Raw genomic sequence first — 19492 nt, 5'->3', positions numbered from 1 at the left:
GGAACATGTTTCAATGCGTTTTCATACGATTTAGAATTCGGGCCAAGATATAAGGCATAAAACTATCAAAGTTTATCTATCACTAAGTTCAGTAGGCGATAGTCCGAACTTATGACTAACATTTAAAGAAAATTTTGACATTTTGTTCTTTTTTATGTAACATTTTTCCCCAATTTTGAATAGAACAATAAAGTTATTTTAAAACAAACTTACCTTAAGTACCACTTGGAAGTCAATATCTCCGTCTTTAGTGATATAATGCAGCGACCCGGGCGCCTCCTGTATTTCCTCCACCACGTACGTAATGTTGGAGTCTGTCTGCGATCGCGTCAGGCTCGGCTTGCGCTCCGGCGTCGGGATGTGTTGGGAGCCCTGCATGCTCACTGAGTCTATTTGCGATTCCATTGACCCCTTCAAAAGTATTTAAAATGTTTAAAAATCTCATATGATATGGATTTAGACGACTTTAACAATATCTGACATCAATAAATGAAAAAAGTACTATACTTGTTTTTAGTTTCTCGTATTTCGGAATTTATGACAAACTTTTGGCTCCGTATACCGGCTATATTATTATCGGCAATCAGTTAGCTTAACTTTGGCGGTTTCGACGTATATTGCTAGTTTTTCCTTGCGGTAAAAAAATTATGCTGTTTGTATGCAACGTTCATTGGCGTTGGCATCTGTTTGAGTTCGCCGATAGTGTATAGAAGCCAGAATATATAAAGACATACAGTCACATTACTTGATCTTGTACATTCCTTGAGCTTGAGTAAGCAAACAAAACTTATTTTCGACAAAAAAGATTCGCAACTGTGTTCATATTTTTTTTTGTTATTTTTAGCTTTCCCTTTTTCAACTATCAACGCTGGTAGTTTTGGCTGTGTATTTGTTTTTCAGTCAGTTATGGATGATTTTTATATATATTGACTACGACTATTTATATTAAGTACCTGTCGAGTTTTTGATAGATAGTCTGGAGAGGGTGTAGGGGTATGCTCTGTTACTGTTATGATAGGATTCTTTTTCTTCTGCATGTAGGCCGGCATAGTTCCCGAAGGTCCGTGGGTCCTTTCTGTCTTTACCTCGCCAATGTATCTGAAATAATTTAATATATTAAAATATCTACCGAAATATAATGTTGAAATGGAATAATACATGTGTTGTTGTGTTTGGACAAACTATAGCTGTGCTTTGTGAAAACGTTTTTCTAGTTGGTATCTAAAGCTATGCTATTTTTTGTTTTTAATTGATAAACTGTGAGATAATGGTTTTAAATATGTTTTTATTTTTTAGATTATTATCGTAGTTTTTTTAATTTAATGTGCTATATTAATTTAAAAATGTTAAGTACTTTCATTTACACCATGCTTATTGATGAATTTATTTTTATTTCACTTTTTTATACTTTCAATGATTATATGATACGTACAGAAATGGAGTAAAATATATCTTTATATAAGAATTAATCTACAACATGCTATAAAAGAGTTGATACTTTACGAATATCATAATAACTACACGCAAAATATCGTCGCTTAGTCTAAGTTAATTGCTAAATATGTACAACAGAATTAGCGCCTTAACATTAAAAATTAAAGCTTGCCTATCTAAAGCATGATTTTATAGCCCTGCTTTAATGATCTAACTACAATAATTTACAACTTCATTTTAAGTGAACCATGTCTCTCTGTGCGTGCTTACAATCACTTTGACATTTGTGCCCAAACGAGAACTGTTTAAATGTTTCATCAAAGTAATTGTCTTGCGTATTTGAAGCTCAGCATTTTTGGCTATGCAGAAGTATCTCAGTAGCAATTATATTTATATCAAAACTGACTACAGGCAAGAGCTAATAACTGCTTTCGGCAGTACAACTTGTATGTATATGGAAATTGTGCTGCAGTGCCTGCTTCTAAAGTACTAAGCGACTAAGTTCTGGAATGTTCTGGAAACTTACCCATTAGAGGCTAGCTCATCAATCAAACAGCTACAGACCGTTCGTCCATTACATTAGTACGGGATTAAGCGTTATCAATATGGGAGAAAGAGAAAAATACAATTTTTATACAGGAAATATTACCCAAGTATAGGAAAAAAACCATGCTGTGCTGATATGAAAAATTGGAAGGTGACATTAGAGGTAAAAAGTAGATATCCCTATTATTTTCTTAAATTGATAATATATCAAAGGGTTACTACAGCTGTTAGCTAGATCGAAATAGCCTAAATCTATTGTTGCTAATAGAAACGCGGACGGCAGGATTCATATTTAACGTCAAAAATCATTTACGATAGCGAGATAAAATTTTAGAGGTAGTAAAAAAAATCTATAGAAAAGTAAAATTTGCGAGAAACACACCTGAGACTTGGCATACTTTTTCCCTTGATTAGATTACAAGTTAATAAATCATCGGTTAGTCTAGGAGCCAACGGCGGAAAATTGCTGGCTAATGCTGAGTTAGGCCTGTCATCCGCATTATCGAGGCTGCGGTGATAATCCTGAAAGAAAAAAAAGCTATCAATAAATGCCCTGTACGAAAAACAAAACATTCTAAACACCTAGAAAAAAAATATCTACAGATAGCATTCTTACTGCAGTGTGAAACGAAAATTTATGGTCATCTTGCCCAATTTTCTCTAAAGCTTTCTCGGATTTAGAAAGCAATTTTGTTTCAACAAATGCTTTAAGGTCGGCCATTTTCATTTTTCGTTTAATTTTTTCACTGGACCTCCTTGTCATGATAGACTCTTCCTCCAGTTTAGGGGAAGGAAATGGAATTTCGGCTAAAGGCGAGACGTCTTTCAGCTCCGGGACTTCCATAAAGTTTTTTAGGGAATCTCTTTGGTTCAAGTCAGGGCTTTGATAGACGGAAACTTCGATTTTCGGTATGGGTAATGAATTGCTCCGTTTTCTCGGCTGAGTTTGCTTGGACAAGTCATCACAAATGTCTCTCAATCTGAAATTACCATAACAAAGGTTAATAGTAGTTTAGCTTACTATAACTATTGTGTATGAAATAAAACTCATACCTGTTGTATAAATAATGTAAGGCCCAATATACGCCTTCCTCTTGCCATTGTGAGGTGAATAGGCATCGTAATGTGGCGACATCTAGAAAAGTGGCTGCCGACACCTGTGAAAATATTCGGGAAAAACATGTTCGGATGGACTTTATATATGGAAGACAATAAGCATAATGTTCATTTTATATTTTAACGTTTCACTATCCGATAGTATTAGCATTTGTTTTGACATTAAAAATGACGTCAAGTTTACACAAATCTCTTTGGAGGCTTATAAAATACTTACATGGGCTTGTTTCGATGTTAGTGGTTTTTCGGTAGGCGGGGTTCCTTTAGGGCCTTGACCACCGCCGCCACTATCAGACAGTGATTCTTTATCAGAAGAACTGGAAGGTATACACACATATGGCTTAAATCATTTGTTGCAGTATTGTTTATTTTTGTGTTTGTTTCCAATAAACCAACAAAACTTGGAGCCGTAATTCTACTCATAAGTTTGTAAGTCAATGTGAGGTACAGATATATTTAGATGTTTAGGCACTTCAGGAATAGTAATTTACTAACAAAAGTTGCCTCACATTTTCTTACAAATAATTAATATTTATTTACAAAATATTTTCATGTAGACATACCTCATTTTGGTAACTTGAGGTAGCTGTCTGATGCCCGGCAGAGCTGTTTTAGTATCAGTTTTGCGGAGTTGAAACAGACTGGGGTCCGCCGCGTACACTGTGTAGGTCTCTTTAAAGTTACTACCAAAGTTTTGTTCAGATGGCAGGCGATAGATAAACTGCAAAAGCAGAAAATTAACATTTCAAACAGTTCCAGTAAAACCTACTAATATCATAAAAGCAAAGGTTCATGAAGATCATTTCATGCAAAATCTACTAGATGACTATACTCTGTCCCTCATTCATCTTCATGGGTTCTCTGGTTCATCTTCATGATTTCATGCTCTGAATAACCGGCCGCCTGCCTGACTTCAATCCTACTAGGGAATGAAAATCATACTATATATAGTATACATACCACATGTTCTTCCTCAGTACTAGAGCTTTCCTCTGGAATTGTTTCTGGAAAAATTGTATCTTTAGGTGAAGAGAGCCAGGGCTCTTCCTCCGTGCTAGCCTGCTTGGAAGTCACCTCGGAATGTGAGACTGATACATTCTGGCTTGGAGGACTGCCATTCACTGTGCCAGTGCCTTCTTCTTTGGAGAATTTGCCTATTAAATAAGAAGATTAATTAACAAATCATGACATTTGATTTAAAAAATTAATCAAAAAATCTAGGTTTGTGGACACAATAGCAGTACTAAGTACATTTAGTTAATGATATATTCATTAGCCATTTCATTATACTCAAAACACTATTTATCTATTCATAACTGCTACTATTTAAAAAGATAAGACAAAAACTTACATGAATCATCAACATCATGATGTTTTAAGTTATACTTACGACCCAAAAACACATCCCCATGTTGACCTCTCTTTGAGAATTTACCCCCAAGAGGTTTTGGTTTTGGTTTCACTAAAGTAGTGAAGCATGGAGCATCAGGGTGTCTGAATTCCCACATTGCTTGCCACATTTTTAGACCGTTTTCTAATCGATAATTTATAGTAAAATCAGATTCTTTCAAATGATGAGATATTGGCGCAAACAGGAACACGAAGAGCTTAAATTGAAAGAAAAAAAGTAGTAGATATGTAATTTCAAAATAATAACTACCTACTTAAAATATACATACAGTCAAAGATGGAATTGAGAACAAGTAATGAAAAGGGTTTGTATTGTAAACACCATTTTCATAATCATTCTCAATGCACTCGTCAGAAGCATCAAGTATGATCCAATGGAGTGTATAAAGGAGTCTTGTCTCCACATTTCCTAAGGACTGCATGTTGTCTTTTACTCTGAAATTAAATCAAAATTAGTGGCGTTTTAAAATTAAATTAATATGATTGAAATAGCACAAAGATGCTTAGTTGTGCATATGCTTACTTAAATAATGAATAAACAAGGAAATGTATTTACCTGTTGTGTAAGAGTGCAGCCAATGCATGCATCACATGGGGAAAAGCTGCTTGTATGAGACGCCATCGTGATATCGCCTCGATTGCCTCAGTTAAACTAGGAGATAACTCAATTCGGATGTTTTGCACTAGAACCTTTTCGAAGGACTGGAATCATAAAACTATCGTTATAAATTTTGTTAGTAAGGAATAAAATGAAGTAATTTATCCTAAATAATTTAGGCACCTAGTAAGCTAAAAATAATGTAATTGAAAAGTTTCAGTGAGCAGTGAAACAAACTTTTAAAATTCATAAAAAATTCGAGACTTACCTTACAAGCCTCTTTCAGTTCCTAGTCAGGAAACAAAAAAATATAGGTAATCATTAGATTTTATTTTCTGAATTATGATTAATGTAGGTAAATTTTTATTGTATTTTCATCAAAATTCAAGCAAAATTTAAATGTTTGCAAATAATTTAATTTTACGATCTGACAATGACATCTTTCAAGTCAATGTCAAAGTCTTAAGTTTTAAATGTTTGCGGGGGGGGGGGATTTATAGCTTGGATAGTAGTTATATAGGTACGTTCGCTTTTAATAAAACAACTTTTTTTTTCTTCCTTTTTATAAGGGCTTTTCGATTAGAAATTATTAAATTAAAATACGCCGGCGACTTGGCCATGTAATTTACAATATGTTTATAAAATACTCACGTGATGTCCAGGAGCTCTTTGACAAAACTGTAACAACATTTTTAGGTTCAATCTCGTGGAATGCAAATAATAAATCTTACCAACTAAAATTTAAAATTTTTGAAAGTTTAACTATAAAAAATAACATAAACAAAAACTTTACCATGCAATCAGCATCGTGGACTTTCCCAAGCCTGGGACGCACGAACGGCGTGGTTTGCCTCCACAGGAATATCTGGACCGGGATGGGAACCACCTCCTCCGTGCCAGGGTCGTCATCGGAGCAGTCGCGGAGCTTCATGATGGCTGATTTGTGCAAGCAATTATATATTTTTAAAACATAGTAGTTGCCTACTGATTTTAGTTGCTGTAAAATTATATTAAATCGTCAATTAATCAAACTAGGGACAAATAAAAGTGTCTTTTATTTTCATATCTATATGAAATAGAGCAAGTTAGCTAATGGCACCGAACACTCTTCACGCCACATACCTATTAGTCCCGTTAATCATAAAAAAGTGAAAACATATTTCAGCTTTAAGATTTTTAGGCATAGATAAAAGAAATATATTGTTAGGGTTAGGTAGTTATGTAACTATAGGTAATACCTAAATAAGTAGGTTCAAGTACTATATCTCCATAAAAGAAGTCTCCTACGTAAATATTTATCAAATATTTGGTTTTATTGGTGACAAGTTAACGATTGAATGCCCAAAGCCCTTTACGTCGTCGTCGTAGTTAAGTACCTAAGTACATACAGTACAGACATAATCTAAGTTCTCTAATTATCTTGTTCGATGTAGAGTTTCTGAGCAGCTATATTTAATAGTTACGGAATAAAAGAAATTAGTAAGTACTTATCTCAACAATTATTTTTACAATATTTTTTAAATTCAACATAAATAATAAGTATTTCAGTACTTACCTAATGATGATATAATTAATATGTATGAGCTATGTGAGAGTGGCTCTTACTATTGGCTCCTCATTTGTCTTTCACATTTCTTCCCCAACTTACCTAAGAAGAGCAACGTCGAAGTGAGTGTAGATCACCGAACAGCACTGTTTACATGTTGAAGGTTGAGGAGGAGACAGGACGGCGTCAGGAACGGCGCGCAGCCTCGGCCAGCTAGCTCGGAGTGAGGCTCTGCGCATCGGGTCCGTAGCTGCCTGAGTAGGGCTGCCACGACCCTGGAAAATATTACATTATGGAATATTCTAAAATATGTATGTATTTGCAGAATGACGAGATTACTTGATGAGTGAGACCAAGTTTTTTAATTAATTAAAGCATATAAATGCTTGTTATGTTTTCGTCGATTTTTTTAAATTAATCAGGTAATTTTGATAAAGATTAAAGTCTCCTATGTAGGAGACTTTAATCATTTGACATCGGACGCGGATGTCCGCGCAACATAAGCAAAATATAAGTACATTTTATTTAATAACTATAATCTTGGAGAGTAGGTACAACCCTCTGGAGATTTCATTGATCTGTGAGCGCAGCCTCTGGTTGTCATGGGAACCGCAAAATGGCCGCCGGAGGAAGCAGCTGGAGATTTAGGTCATACTCAGCTATAGCTCTAAACTATACTAAGTTAGGTATACTTATTGACTAGGATTAGCACAAAAGTTTAAACCACAGTACTCTCTCGTGTAGACAGGCTTCTTAGCTAAGAAGCCTGAATTGATATAGCTACTGCATATAGCTGTATACATTAGCTATATCAAAGTCAGATTTCATTATTTCTAAAACATTTTCCGTGATTTTTAAAATTTGTGAGGAGTGGGACGCGCATGCAATTTATTTAATTAGGGTTCTAGGTACAAAAGGGAAATTCTAGACAATGTAGTTTCTCTAATCTAAATACTTAATGTGTAGACTCCGATTAGTACACACTTACAGTTCCTACTATTACATAGGTTTAAGAATTTTATAAAAATTCAAGGTAGGTATTGTAAATGATGATCGATGCACTGTTCACCTAACAGAACATTTGCCTCTGGTGAACAAAAACATCGCTTGGAAACCTGAATCAGTCCATACACCTAGTTGATGATTTATTAGCTGGTGAGTGAAATGGAGAATAAAGATACCATAGGTATCTATAACGTGGTAGAGTGATTGATTGAGCTTAACAAGAGTAAATAAAACAAATGAGCGACACTGACATAGATATCATTGTTTACACCACGGAAAGCAATTTACTTTATAAATAGAGCCAGGGAGCGGCAGTACTAAACAGTTGCCATTTTATAGATTGTTTCTTTCCGAAGTTTATGAGCATACATTTTAACCCCCGACGACAATGTGGGGTGTTAAAACTTTGTAATTTTTCTATAGATGGACCAGAAATTCCAAGCAAGTTGAATGTGTTTTTTATTAGTTTGAGGACTCTTACCATTTTTTGTTAAAACATGACCATCCTGATTACTCAATTTCAAATTTATAGTAGGGACCTAAGTAGGTAGGTACTTATTGTTTATAACAACATCAAAACTAGAGGAATTAATTCAAAATGTTATGTTTTACTAAACGCTTAAGAGGTAAAATTTTGGTATGTCACTATGTATTTTTAATATCTACTTAGTATATATGAAGGAAACGTAAGTAAATAGGCTTAGGCAGTACGTATAAGAAATAAATAAGTTTTTAGTCGTTTCCTATAGTATGTATTTCGACAATTAATTAATTTTTATAATTATTTTGTAAATTGACCAAGACCGAGCGTAACTATTTTATTATGAAACGACACAACAAAATCGAAAATAGCTCGAGGTTGAAGAAAAACAATACTGAAGCGATCGACGGGGCGGTACTGAAATAGCGGCGCATAGTTTTTGACAGAATTGCGCCTGTCGACCTCGACGTCCACCAACTTCTTACGAGCTTTTTTATCTATGTACGAGCTATACCTTAGGAATCATGCAGATATTTTATAGAGAAGTAAAAAGGGTGGGTGAGTCGTGACAATGTTTGATATAATAATACCATAATATCAAACTTAAAAAAAACTATTTAAGAATCATACAGGTTTAATGTAAACTGAATTGGCCTTATGCTTTATGGTAAACTGATTTAGAATAAACTCATCCGTCAAAATGAAAATTTGTTCTTGGTACAATATATCATCTTATTATTTTGGTTGAAAATTGAAAATTGCACAAGATGACGAACAAGGAAGGTGTGTTAACCGATTTAGATCTTTTCTTTTTGTTATTTGATTTATATTTTTAGTGCATTTAAAACAAAAAAAATATAATCGAAAATGGTGTAAAACCTACAAGTGGATCGATCACGATGGCTTTTAGGTACATAGTTGTTTTAATAGGTAATGTTGATATATTTAGATGTATGCGAGGAAATCTGCGACTCCAGACTAGCAGCGCTGTTGGCGGTTCAGCTCGTAAGACAAGTTTTAGATGAAGCATACGTTATTGCCAATGCCGCAACTGAATCAGGTAATTTTACGAGGAAAGAAGAAGTACATGTAGGTACTTAACCAGCTTATGCCATATTGCAGTCAATACTTCGTGAATTGAGCTCTCTAAATAAGTATAGTTAATACCTATCTTATAAGTTGACGCTATATACATAGGTTGATATCTATTTTAAGAAGATAGTTGTGCATTTCATGTATTAGCAAGTCCTCTATTTTCTGCCCACATTTCTGATTCTTGATTCTATTTCCAGCGGCCGTCTGCGTGTAGAAATTTATGATCATACATCATAAACAAACATTTCAAAATTTCTTGGTATAAGTATACCATACAAAAAAATACTTAAATTTGTTACATATTTGAAATGTTTAGGTGTACAGAAGGTGAGATTAGTGAGAGGGGTTGACGTCAACCTTTTCTTTCTTTACCTTTTTATATCGAAAGTCAGGCATTGAATATGAACATATATTTTCATATTATCAGAAGTCATCCGTTTATTTGTAATATCTAATTGTAAGTAGGTTTTCTTACGATATTTTCCTAGGGCTTATTGATTGGAATACAAATTAAATCATATTTAGCACTTAATCACTTTTACATAATCTATATTCTCTGAAAAGATCTGGAATACTTAGTTATTATTTCTTTTGTCTCAATCTCTCCATACAGTATTTACCATTGAAAGAACGAGACAAAACAATAAATATTCCAAGCCTATTTAGAGAATATTTTTATCAATAAGGGAGTACAGTATTATATGATCTTATAGGTCAGCCATGGCGTTGTTTGTCACTGTCCAAACATTTGAGCAGTGATAGTATAGCGGTCGAGGAAGAAGAGACATTTATTGCATATAAAGCAGATTGTGAAGATAATGTTAGTAACCGCGAGGCTGAAGACTTGGTTAATACTGTCATTACATCAACACCTCAAAAAACTTCAGGTGAATACCTACTGAAAATTTCTTCAACCCATTCTAATTTTGTTTGACCTCTACTTCTATTCAATAAAAATTTCATTGCAGACGAAATGATCAAAGTTAAAATTGATAATAATCTAATTGGTCAAGGCGACGAAGAAATTGATACGGTAAGTTGAATATTATGTTCATAACTGCAAGCTTCGAAATATTCAATGTAATATTTTGGTTTGATACGAAACTTAAAATTAAGTGAAAATTTTAATACGATATTTTAGATATAATATTTTAAAAACATCATTTAACGACATGGCAATAAGTGCAATAATCTAATACTTTCAGCCAGAAAATGAATTCAACAACTCTACGGCTATATTTATAAATAATTTGTTCGATATGAGTGACGTTGAAAGAGTGATTGTTACCGAAGATAACGAATTAATATCAACTGAGCCATGTAACTTTCCCCCTCTACAAGATATAACAAAGATGATGGAATCATATGTAAATGCTGCTTTGAGTATGGCTTTTGTCACAGAAACTCATGAGGCTGTGCATATTCCTAGAGATTCTTCCAGAAGCACTGACTATTCAGGTTATTCTTTCTTATCTGATGCATTTGATATGGAAGACATAGGCGAAGAAGTTACATTTATGATTAACAATGGGATCGCTGATGTCGAAGCGACTGAAGTTGTTCCTGTAGGGAAGATAATTGAGGTACAGTAAAATCTAATGAAACTCGATATTCATTTTGGTTACTTTTAAAAAGAAAATAAGATTAAGCGCAATTTTAGGTGCAAGGTATGCAACAAGAAGATACAATAAATAATAACGATGGGAGTGAATTTATGGAAAAGACACATAAAAATGATACAGCGCTTTACGAAAGTACATACTTGACTTTAAATCGTAAGTACATACTTCAAAAACTTTTGACATAAACATTCAGGTTTAATTGAAAATAACATTCTCATTTTTGCGTGCAGGGGACTATGATCAAAACTCCGAAGAAGAAGGACCAGTATTGCTAGATCCCAAAGGACTTACAATGCAAGAAGTGGAATTAATAACTGCGCATACATCTGACGACGATTTAGCCTTTAAACCTGAAAAGGTCCTACTTTTAGATACTACATTAGTCAAAGATTAGCGTAAGATCCACATAAGAAGAATCCAAATAAAAAGAAATTCTCATATTATTAAGACTTTTGTAAACTATTAGTGTAGACTACATGTCGTAAGTCTCAAGTAGTCTAGACTACATGTCTCAAGTAAACATATACTTGTACAGAAATCCCATGAAATGGCGGCGACATCAGCGGTGTCTGGCACGTCGCGAAAAAGCCTCGTACACCGCTGTCGAAGCCAGGGTGCGCGGCTGCTTTCTTGCATCCGCGGTTGGTGGAGACGCAAGACTCCAGGGAAACGCAAGGTGACGACATGATGTACTCTGATTGTAATCCAGCCCTACGCGACGCAGATATGTTTGAAATTTTTTTTTTCTTCTTCTTTAGTTACTTGAAAGTTATGTTTTGTTCTTTAGGAATCTCGTGTGAGTGGTTCTATCCGAGGCCTCTGCCCCTTGTCCCCCGACGCCAGGCTTCGAGCTAACAGCATGCTGGAGCAGCGCCGCGTGCATTCCCCCTCGCCCAATCGATCCGTCGTGTGGAAGTTCAACACTGTCAACGAAGCCCTCGTCAACTCCTCCCGCTGGAAAGAGTACACGTTCAACGTTAAGCCTGATGAATGTGGAGAGTACTAAACTAAACGTTCTATTTGGAATTATTTTTAAATTTTGTTATATCACCGTCTCGTTAGTAAAGTTGTAGGTTTTAAAGTTTTGTTTCATTTGTGGGTGACAAATTGGGTGGGTGTGTCAAATTGGAATTTTATTGGCGAATCAAAAATTTTCTTCTATCAACCTAAATTAGAATTTTGAATATCTTGGATGCAGAGACTGAATCTATATTCCTACATCACAGATCGATCGAAATAGTTTAGCGTAAATGTAGATACCGGTGGAATCGGAGTTAGGTCGATATATTAATGACAGTAATTAGAAAATAGTATCATCTCTTTCCCTCTTGTTAGAAGCCTGTTAGACGAAAGATACTGCTTCGTCAGATCAACTCCGCTGAAAATAGAACGGTCGCGGATTCCTGGGCTAAATCTCAAATATCCAGACGGGTGCGCCATCTGAGCCAGTTAAAACGGTCCCGCGAAAAGTTACCGAGCCCCACTTCTTGTCTGAACGTCTGCCAGTGAAGACCGGGAGGGAACCAACAAACCACCACACAAAATGGTGAGTCATCTATGACGGCAGTGAAATGTGAAAAGGTGTACAGTGTGAAAAAAAGGACTGTCGACCTAAGTGATACATTGTCGCGTAGCTTTTCGTGAAACGTTTTCCGCAGACCGGAAGCACGAATCCAAACACATTCTCGAAGTCAGTGTTTCGTGTAACCAGTGATAAAACATGGTAGCGTACTTCGACTATTTAACTTCAGTGACACAAACCGTTGGATTCAACGCAACACACCAACTAACTACACTTGCATGACATGACCGCAGTAAACTACTTGATAGTAACATTTTTATCTTGATAATTTTCAGAGTGACCTCAGCAAGAACGACGTAGAAAGTGAGTATATACAATATATTTATTTAAGTACTAATGCCATTAAACTGTAAATATGGTCAAAAGTGTAATTTAAAAACATAACATTCGAATAACACCGCAAAGAAGTAAAACGGCATTAAATAAAAATGTATCTCGATGTCATTTCATGAAATTGTTTTTTTGTTGTAATAAGTAGTAAGTTGTAAAAACATGAATCGAGATTGGGCATCGTAACATCTAAGTTTAGCTTCGTTTCTCATAAAAGGCGCGCGTTGCTAGGCGATGCCGGTGGCGGCGCCAGTGCCGCGGACGATGTGCGCGCGCGCTGCGTTCCAAATATAAACTCTGGTGTCACGTGATCGCGCGTCGCCGCCCGCCCAAACAGAGAAACTCCACTCGGGTTTCACTGCATGCGTTTCTCACATTTTTTATCATGCTTCGTGATGACGTGCACCAATATGACGCATATTCGTATGTAACAACAATAATTAGCAAGGTTTTCGTAACTGATAAAAGGTGTACGATCCCACAAGCAATCTTTAAGAAACATTGTGTCATTATCAAGGTCGTTATTGTGATCTTTGATCAGCTGATACGAGATATAAATATATTCGCTGATAGTACTGATAATATGCATAATAGTTGCGCTTTGAATTATAAAAGGAAATTATTTTGAGGAGAACATTTTATTGATTTTGTGTTTCGGCTTTTACAATAAGACATTCTATTTTTCTGGAAAAAAAATTGCGGATTGAAAAAAGAAATGCAAGATAGATAAATAATTAATACCTAAATTCCGCTTCATACTGATTGTTTGGTAGAGTTTATTATTATCAATAAATGATGGATGCCAAATAAATAAGAATCGATGTAGTTGCATCTCTCTCTCATTTGAGATTTGTTATGGAAGAAGTTGCATTTAACTAGTTATAATTTTTTCTTAGTTCTACAAAATTAAATGAAAATGCGTAATGGAAAATTATAATATTTAACTTTTGATCTCTTCACGCTTTATCTACTAAACCAACCAATTTTGAAATTACATAGATATAATGTAATTAGGAGTACACGGAGGACAAAACCTACTATTAATCCCGGTAAAAGATCTGTGTGTGAAAAAAAATGCTACAAGCTATTTACAATTATCATAAGTATCCACTTATATCCGTAAGTTATCGAAAATTTATTTATTTGCACTTTGAAAATGGATATATTTTTGCCTAACGAATCCAACACCTGAATTTAATTTATTAATCACATCATTTGTACAAACGTAGTGATTGCGTCGTCCTACAAAGTGGTTTGAAAAAACGGTTGGCAAGATGAAGAAACATTGCTATATATTTCAGCCTACGTAAAGGCAGATAATCTGAAAATAATGCAAAAGTCTCCGAAATTCGTACATGAAATAATTTGACGTTACATTCGCTTACTGGCGATGAATTAGGGCACAGTTACAATCGCGCTAAATTTAACTCGTGACTCACTTCGCAGTGGATATATCGAAACGAAACGTGCTACGAAAAGTATTATTCTGGGCGAAGAATGCCCGCCCACGCGCCGCCCGCCCAGCGTTACCTGCTTTCGAGAACGTTCCCAGTGCCGTTGTAAGGACAGATTTTACGATTTTAAAATAAATATAATGTACCTAGTATCGTTGAATAATTCGTTATTTATTAAACTTTATTCTTCCAAGTAATAACATTTGTAAACCAGTGTCGAAATTAATGCTAAAAGCTTTCTCTCCCAGCTGTCCGTTAATTAAACACAGAAAATTAAAATCAATAAATCGTATTGTAAGTGAAATCTTACCAAATCTCTTATCCGCGATGTACCTTCAAGAAATGTATAAAGCAGGGTAATGTCTCCCGCAAAAGAGAATAGGATATTCCTTATTTCTCTACAATATGCCAACGTGGCTTTCTTTCCTTCGGTTTCAAGGAGTTCTCATGGGAAGAAATATTATACCCAAATTCATGCAGAGAAGAAAAATTATATATTTTCCATAATTTAAAATCAACAAATGCACATGTGCTATAGTTATATTAATTTAATTGTTTTGTTAGTTATACCACCTGTAGCTAACATTTTCTAACGAAATGGCAACAAATCCTACATACAGTCGTTCTCTCATCTGAGCATTTTCTCGTTGGCTTCCACAGCGGCCAAGTGTCGTCGGAGTCCAGGGTTCACTTAAATCTTATTCAAACGATATAGTAAAAAATTCGGATCTTTTCAATATTGATATGATATACTCGCTCAAGATTGCATATTAGGGTACCAATTGCCGACCAATACCGGATACCGATGCTACCCTAACAACATTATCAGACTGTAGACACAAATGCAAAATGCTTTAATAAAGTAGAACACCTTGCATCTCAATCATCAATTGCTAAAAACTAAAAATAATAAGTAAATATCTTCTCCTGTTTAAAATATAAATTCTACAATGAAACATGTGATCTCTACTTTGTAACATTTGTTTGTAGGGGCCTCCTTCGCCTTCTCCATCTACGATTTCGACGGCAGCGGCAAGGTCGATGCCTTCTACCTCGGAGATGTCCTGAGGGCGCTCAATTCCAACCCCATCCTGGCCACCATCGAGAAACTCGGGGGCACCAAGAAGAAGGGCGAGAAGTTGCTCACAGTAATTATCGATTCTTACCTCGCGTCCTCGGTCGGTCGGTTTGGGTATGGTCGCTTTGTGGTTTGTTAAAGCGACTATATATGACACAGACTTTGTGGACATATCAAATGCATGTTACATTTGATATTTTCCTATCGCAACGCGTCAATTTATCTCAATGAGGACAACGCCATTCTCTGATTTAATTAGCCTGAAAAATTTCACTAGATTTATGTTGGATCTACTGAGATTGTAATATCATCGTAATTTTGGTAAACGTGTATTTTGCCATTACCCAGTCCACTCTTCCTCAATGAAGATTACATGCAAAATCGTCAAATTGCATTGTGATTTCAACTATCAATGTTTGCATTTTGCCAAACATAATAATGAATCCAACTACTTCCTACTAATATTATAAATGCGAAAATTTGTGAAGATATATGTGTGCATATATATTTGTTACTCTTTTCCGCAAAATGTACTGAACAGATTGTTATGAAATTTTGGTGCTTTTTATCCCGAAATCCCACGGGAGCGAAGACGCGGGGCGTAGCTAGTATAACATAATTGAGAAATTATTGTTCGTCTTTTTCTCGTGATTTAGTCATCATTTAGTTCATCCCATGATTTAGTCCCATAATGGAACTACGAGGGAGTACTGTTTCTCGTAGGGCCATTATTCTAAAAAAATACGAAAGTTATAACTGTCTACTATAAAAAAGTAAAATAAGATCAAATTAGTGCTTGTAATAATTTGTTACCTTTATTTGCAGCTCGAAGAGTTCCTTCCCATCTACAGCCAAGCCAAGAAAGACAAAGACCAGGGCTGCTATGAGGACTTCTTGGAATGTCTGAAGTTGTACGACAAGAACGAGAATGGCCTTATGCTTGGCGCTGAGCTCACACACACGCTCCTAGCGTTAGGTCAGTACAATCTCTCTCCATCTCACTCTCATCTGAGTATATTCTCGGTTCCTCAGCCAGAGTGTCGGAGCTCAATGTCCGCTTTCCTATTTTTTCTGCTCCACTTTGCACGGTCTCCGGCTTACCTGTTTATTGAATATACGTACCAATGGTGTGAACAACTAAGGGTTGTCACGCCTTTGGTATGCATACGTCCTTTACGATATCAAAGCCACGTATCGTATTAGTTCAAGATCAGAATTTAAAAAAAAAGTATATATGAATTGATTTGATGACAATAACATACCTATGTTAAGCAATAAGTGCAATGTAAAATACAGTTAGGTAACTATATTATATTTTACATTGCACTTATCGTATCCGAAATATAGTTTTAACGGACGCAATTTCTTCAAATGGCAAGAAAATAATTTTCTGTATAACCTTTCTTCACTTGAACAAATTATTTGCAAATACGTTTATTTATAGTCTACTAAACATCTTTGATGTGTCAATAAGAGCATTTGGCATGAAATTAGTCTCCAGTGGACGTCATCGACATTGGTCAAATCGTTTGGCTAGCGTCCATGACACTTGCAACCAGGTTATGTAAATGGATAGCATGTATTGATCGTGCATTCAGATCTCGTCGATATCTATTTACGTGTAGATGGATGATTTTACAAGGGATTTCATATAATAGTTTTAGCAGCTGCTCTAGGGATTTCGTCACAGTATGCAAGTAGTGGTATCTGATACAGCGGAATGTGTGGTAATGAATTTATTCGATAAAATTGTAACATCGAAAATTCTGATCTGATTCTAAACCTTATTTCACCAAGTTTCAATTTAGACACTTTTGGAACCTCGAACAAACTCGAATGCTTTGAAGACCCTTGGGTATTTTACCCCAAGGTCTAATTGTGATGTTCAACATATTATTTATGTTGGCAGGTGCTACCATAGATAAATTAATACTAACTATTTTCCGAAATTTGGCCGTGGCAATGCAATGGCAATGTATCGGGTGCGTTGTGGGTTGGGTTTGGTTAGTAATTTGATAAAAAGTAGCCAATGTACGAACTGTTGAATGATCGGGTTTTTATTAACCGCTTTCGCGGTTTAGCTGTGAATTCTTAAGACTTATGTATATTCATACTTCCATGCCAATGCTATGGAAGTATGATTTTTCACAGGCAGTACTACTTAGTATCTATTAGGTACCAAAATGTCGTCTAAATATGTTATTTTTTTGAAAAAAGTATAGTTACGAAAATAAATACTATCCATTTAACTTTTCCATTTATTATAGTAATATCTAATGATAAATTTCTTTACATTTTCAGGAGAGAAACTGGAAGACCACGAAGTCGCGGAAGTCACAAAGGACTGCATGGACCCTGAGGATGACGACGGCATGATCCCTTATGCACGTAAGTTATCAATATGAATTATTTACATCATTTTTTATTTTTGTGACAACCCTAGAGTCCTATGTATACTTACTCGGGACATTTGCAAATAATTTATAAGTTGGCTTTTGAAAACCATTAAGTATTATAAATCAGTTTGTATTTCAATAGGTGTGGATGTAGAGCTTTTCGATTCGATTAACAAGGGCTGACTAAATTCAATATTTTTTGGTCAAGTGTTGAAAAAGCCAGACTGTAAAGTAACATTTTCGGAGGTCGTAACAATAAGTATGTAGTTAGTATGTAGTTAGTTCTCATAAACCTTTGATACTAGTGTAAATAAACGAGAAAATTGTATTACCGGTCTTCAAAAATTTTAGACCCAGTCTTGATGACAAATACAAAATATTTAGTATGAATGCACTATATACCCGTTTTAGTCTATCCTGCATGACTTGAAAAAAAAATGCAGCGTAATTTAAAAGCACCATGTCGTGTCTTCATGTAGTTATTGGAAATAGAAGTCCTTATCACTTTTAAATAGGACCTTTTTAGCATGTACTGCAAAACCTCGTTGGTTTGTGTGTGCCCCTGTCTCACCAATTGTACATTTTCAGCATTCCTGAAGAAGGTGATGGCGTAGAAGATTCATCTCGTCATATCTTTAGTTATAAGATCGTAAGTGAAAGTCTACGATGTCGCTACCGCAATTCTTCGCATCGCTTTTTGCAGCTTTAAAAATCAAACGCCAAGATGTTTAAAGCCATTGGAGAGCTTAAATATTTTTTGTATATATTTAATTGATGTTTATCAAATAATAATTCAAACTCACCTAAATTGAAGGATTAAAGAACTATGCTATTAGATGCTATAAGAACATAGTTCAGTGATTGGAATACAACTAATTATTTCAAAATTGCTGCTCTGCCTACGCCTCCAATAGTTTATACTATATGTTTTAATCTTGGCAACTACTAATATTCTGCGGCTTAAACATTTATTGACAATTTTAAATTTCAACCATCGTCTATGTCTTCGGATCAATTTCGTGTCTATTTCATCACTCTTGGTACTATTTTCGGTATAACTTTATTCATCAGCTAAATAACGAGAAAAATTTTCAATTTTTGTCTCTAATTATAATTTTGTGTTTCCAGCTTTCCTCCGGAAAATGTGTGACGGTTGGGGAGCCAAGCCAGCAGGGGAGGAGGAGGCGCCCGCGGAGGGCTAAGGTTCAGTCCGCGACCGTCGCACGCGCAGTCCATCATTACAGCACCCCGTATACCAACTTAGATACGGACTACCCTTTTTTATACGACACCAATTTTGTACAACTCACAATCTATCACTGTACATACTAAAGTAAGATTAAATTAAACTACTGTAAACACACGTTGTACGTGTTATTTAAATTTATTATTTATTTATTAAGTACGTTTATAATGACAAAATACAAAAAGCCGTAAATTATTTTATAATAAACTGTTAAAATGTTATTTTTTGTGTTATCTTCAATTCGTGAATATTCTTAGATAACATACACAGATAACATGGCAAAAGTAAAACGTCTATAGACCGCTAGGCTCGAATAATACCCATCCATTTACTCTATATTTGTCCAGATCTAAGAAAAACATAAAAAATACTTAAACATATCCTACTCATCTATCTTGTACTGTCATATTTTTTAAATGGAAGCGTAGCCATGGAATTAGTATGTAGGTACTCCGAACTAATAAATCCATGAGCGTAGCATATGAAAGTAAATACAGTGAATAGATATCGTGCTAAAAATTGAATAGATTTTGACTCTTTGGTCAAATTTCCG

The 19492-nt window shown here is 35.1% G+C and overlaps 3 protein-coding genes across 9 annotated transcripts in view; 2 read left to right on the top strand and 1 right to left on the bottom strand.

Moving 5' to 3' along the window:
• The window catches only part of unc80 (uncoordinated 80), a 37503-nt gene extending 29267 nt beyond the window's left edge, over nt 1-8236 (bottom strand). Inside the window, exons 1-17 of one of the 2 annotated variants that reach the window (XM_053750078.2) lie at nt 8137-8236; nt 6753-6925; nt 5898-6040; nt 5756-5782; nt 5373-5393; nt 5063-5208; nt 4776-4941; nt 4448-4703; nt 4057-4250; nt 3660-3817; nt 3314-3413; nt 3034-3137; nt 2597-2960; nt 2363-2502; nt 1961-1990; nt 954-1098; nt 214-411 (exon numbers count right to left, since the gene is read on the bottom strand). In XM_053750078.2, coding sequence (XP_053606053.1) covers nt 214-411; nt 954-1098; nt 1961-1990; nt 2363-2502; nt 2597-2960; nt 3034-3137; nt 3314-3413; nt 3660-3817; nt 4057-4250; nt 4448-4703; nt 4776-4941; nt 5063-5208; nt 5373-5393; nt 5756-5782; nt 5898-6035 — 2187 coding nt within the window. In that variant the 5' untranslated portion in view covers nt 6036-6040; nt 6753-6925; nt 8137-8236. Of the gene's footprint in view, nt 1-213; nt 412-953; nt 1099-1960; nt 1991-2362; nt 2503-2581; nt 2961-3033; nt 3138-3313; nt 3414-3659; nt 3818-4056; nt 4251-4447; nt 4704-4775; nt 4942-5062; nt 5209-5372; nt 5394-5755; nt 5783-5897; nt 6041-6659; nt 6926-8136 lie in introns of those variants that run through there. The other variant, XM_064436179.1, reaches the window with a different exon arrangement.
• Nucleotides 8237-8697: 461 nt separating this feature from the next.
• Nucleotides 8698-11934, top strand: LOC128672739 (uncharacterized). Of its 3 annotated transcripts, none has more exons than XM_053750082.1 (9): nt 8698-8919; nt 9086-9196; nt 9945-10118; nt 10200-10264; nt 10437-10814; nt 10892-11006; nt 11084-11211; nt 11389-11529; nt 11641-11934. In XM_053750082.1, exons 1-9 carry the CDS (start codon nt 8904-8906, stop codon nt 11857-11859), a joined length of 1347 nt encoding a protein of 448 aa, XP_053606057.1. In that variant the 5' UTR covers nt 8698-8903; the 3' UTR covers nt 11860-11934. The 3 variants fall into 3 exon arrangements, with proteins under 3 accessions (XP_053606057.1, XP_053606058.1, XP_053606060.1); XM_053750083.2 differs by lacking the exon at nt 9086-9196 and adding an exon at nt 9429-9558 and having other exon boundaries at nt 8814-9046; XM_053750085.1 differs by lacking the exon at nt 8698-8919 and adding an exon at nt 9429-9558.
• Nucleotides 11935-12058: 124 nt separating this feature from the next.
• Mlc1 (Myosin alkali light chain 1) lies at nt 12059-19160 on the top strand. 4 transcript variants are annotated; one of them, XM_053750088.2, is made up of 7 exons: nt 12059-12399; nt 12711-12738; nt 15210-15367; nt 16123-16273; nt 17599-17685; nt 18282-18342; nt 18822-19160. In XM_053750088.2, the coding sequence occupies exons 1-6, from the start codon at nt 12397-12399 to the stop codon at nt 18305-18307; spliced, it is 453 nt and encodes a 150-aa protein (XP_053606063.1). In that variant the 5' UTR covers nt 12059-12396; the 3' UTR covers nt 18308-18342; nt 18822-19160. The 4 variants fall into 4 exon arrangements, with proteins under 4 accessions (XP_053606063.1, XP_053606061.1, XP_064292251.1 ...); XM_064436181.1 differs by lacking the exon at nt 12059-12399 and adding an exon at nt 12446-12576; XM_053750086.1 differs by lacking the exon at nt 18282-18342 and having other exon boundaries at nt 12268-12399.
• Nucleotides 19161-19492: the final 332 nt, after the last annotated feature.

This window comes from Plodia interpunctella, chromosome 9, assembly GCF_027563975.2.
Source record: "Plodia interpunctella isolate USDA-ARS_2022_Savannah chromosome 9, ilPloInte3.2, whole genome shotgun sequence".
Lineage (NCBI taxonomy): Eukaryota > Metazoa > Arthropoda > Insecta > Lepidoptera > Pyralidae > Plodia > Plodia interpunctella.
The sequence above is the reverse complement of the archived record's forward strand: the minus strand, read 5'-3'. Positions and strand labels throughout refer to the sequence as shown.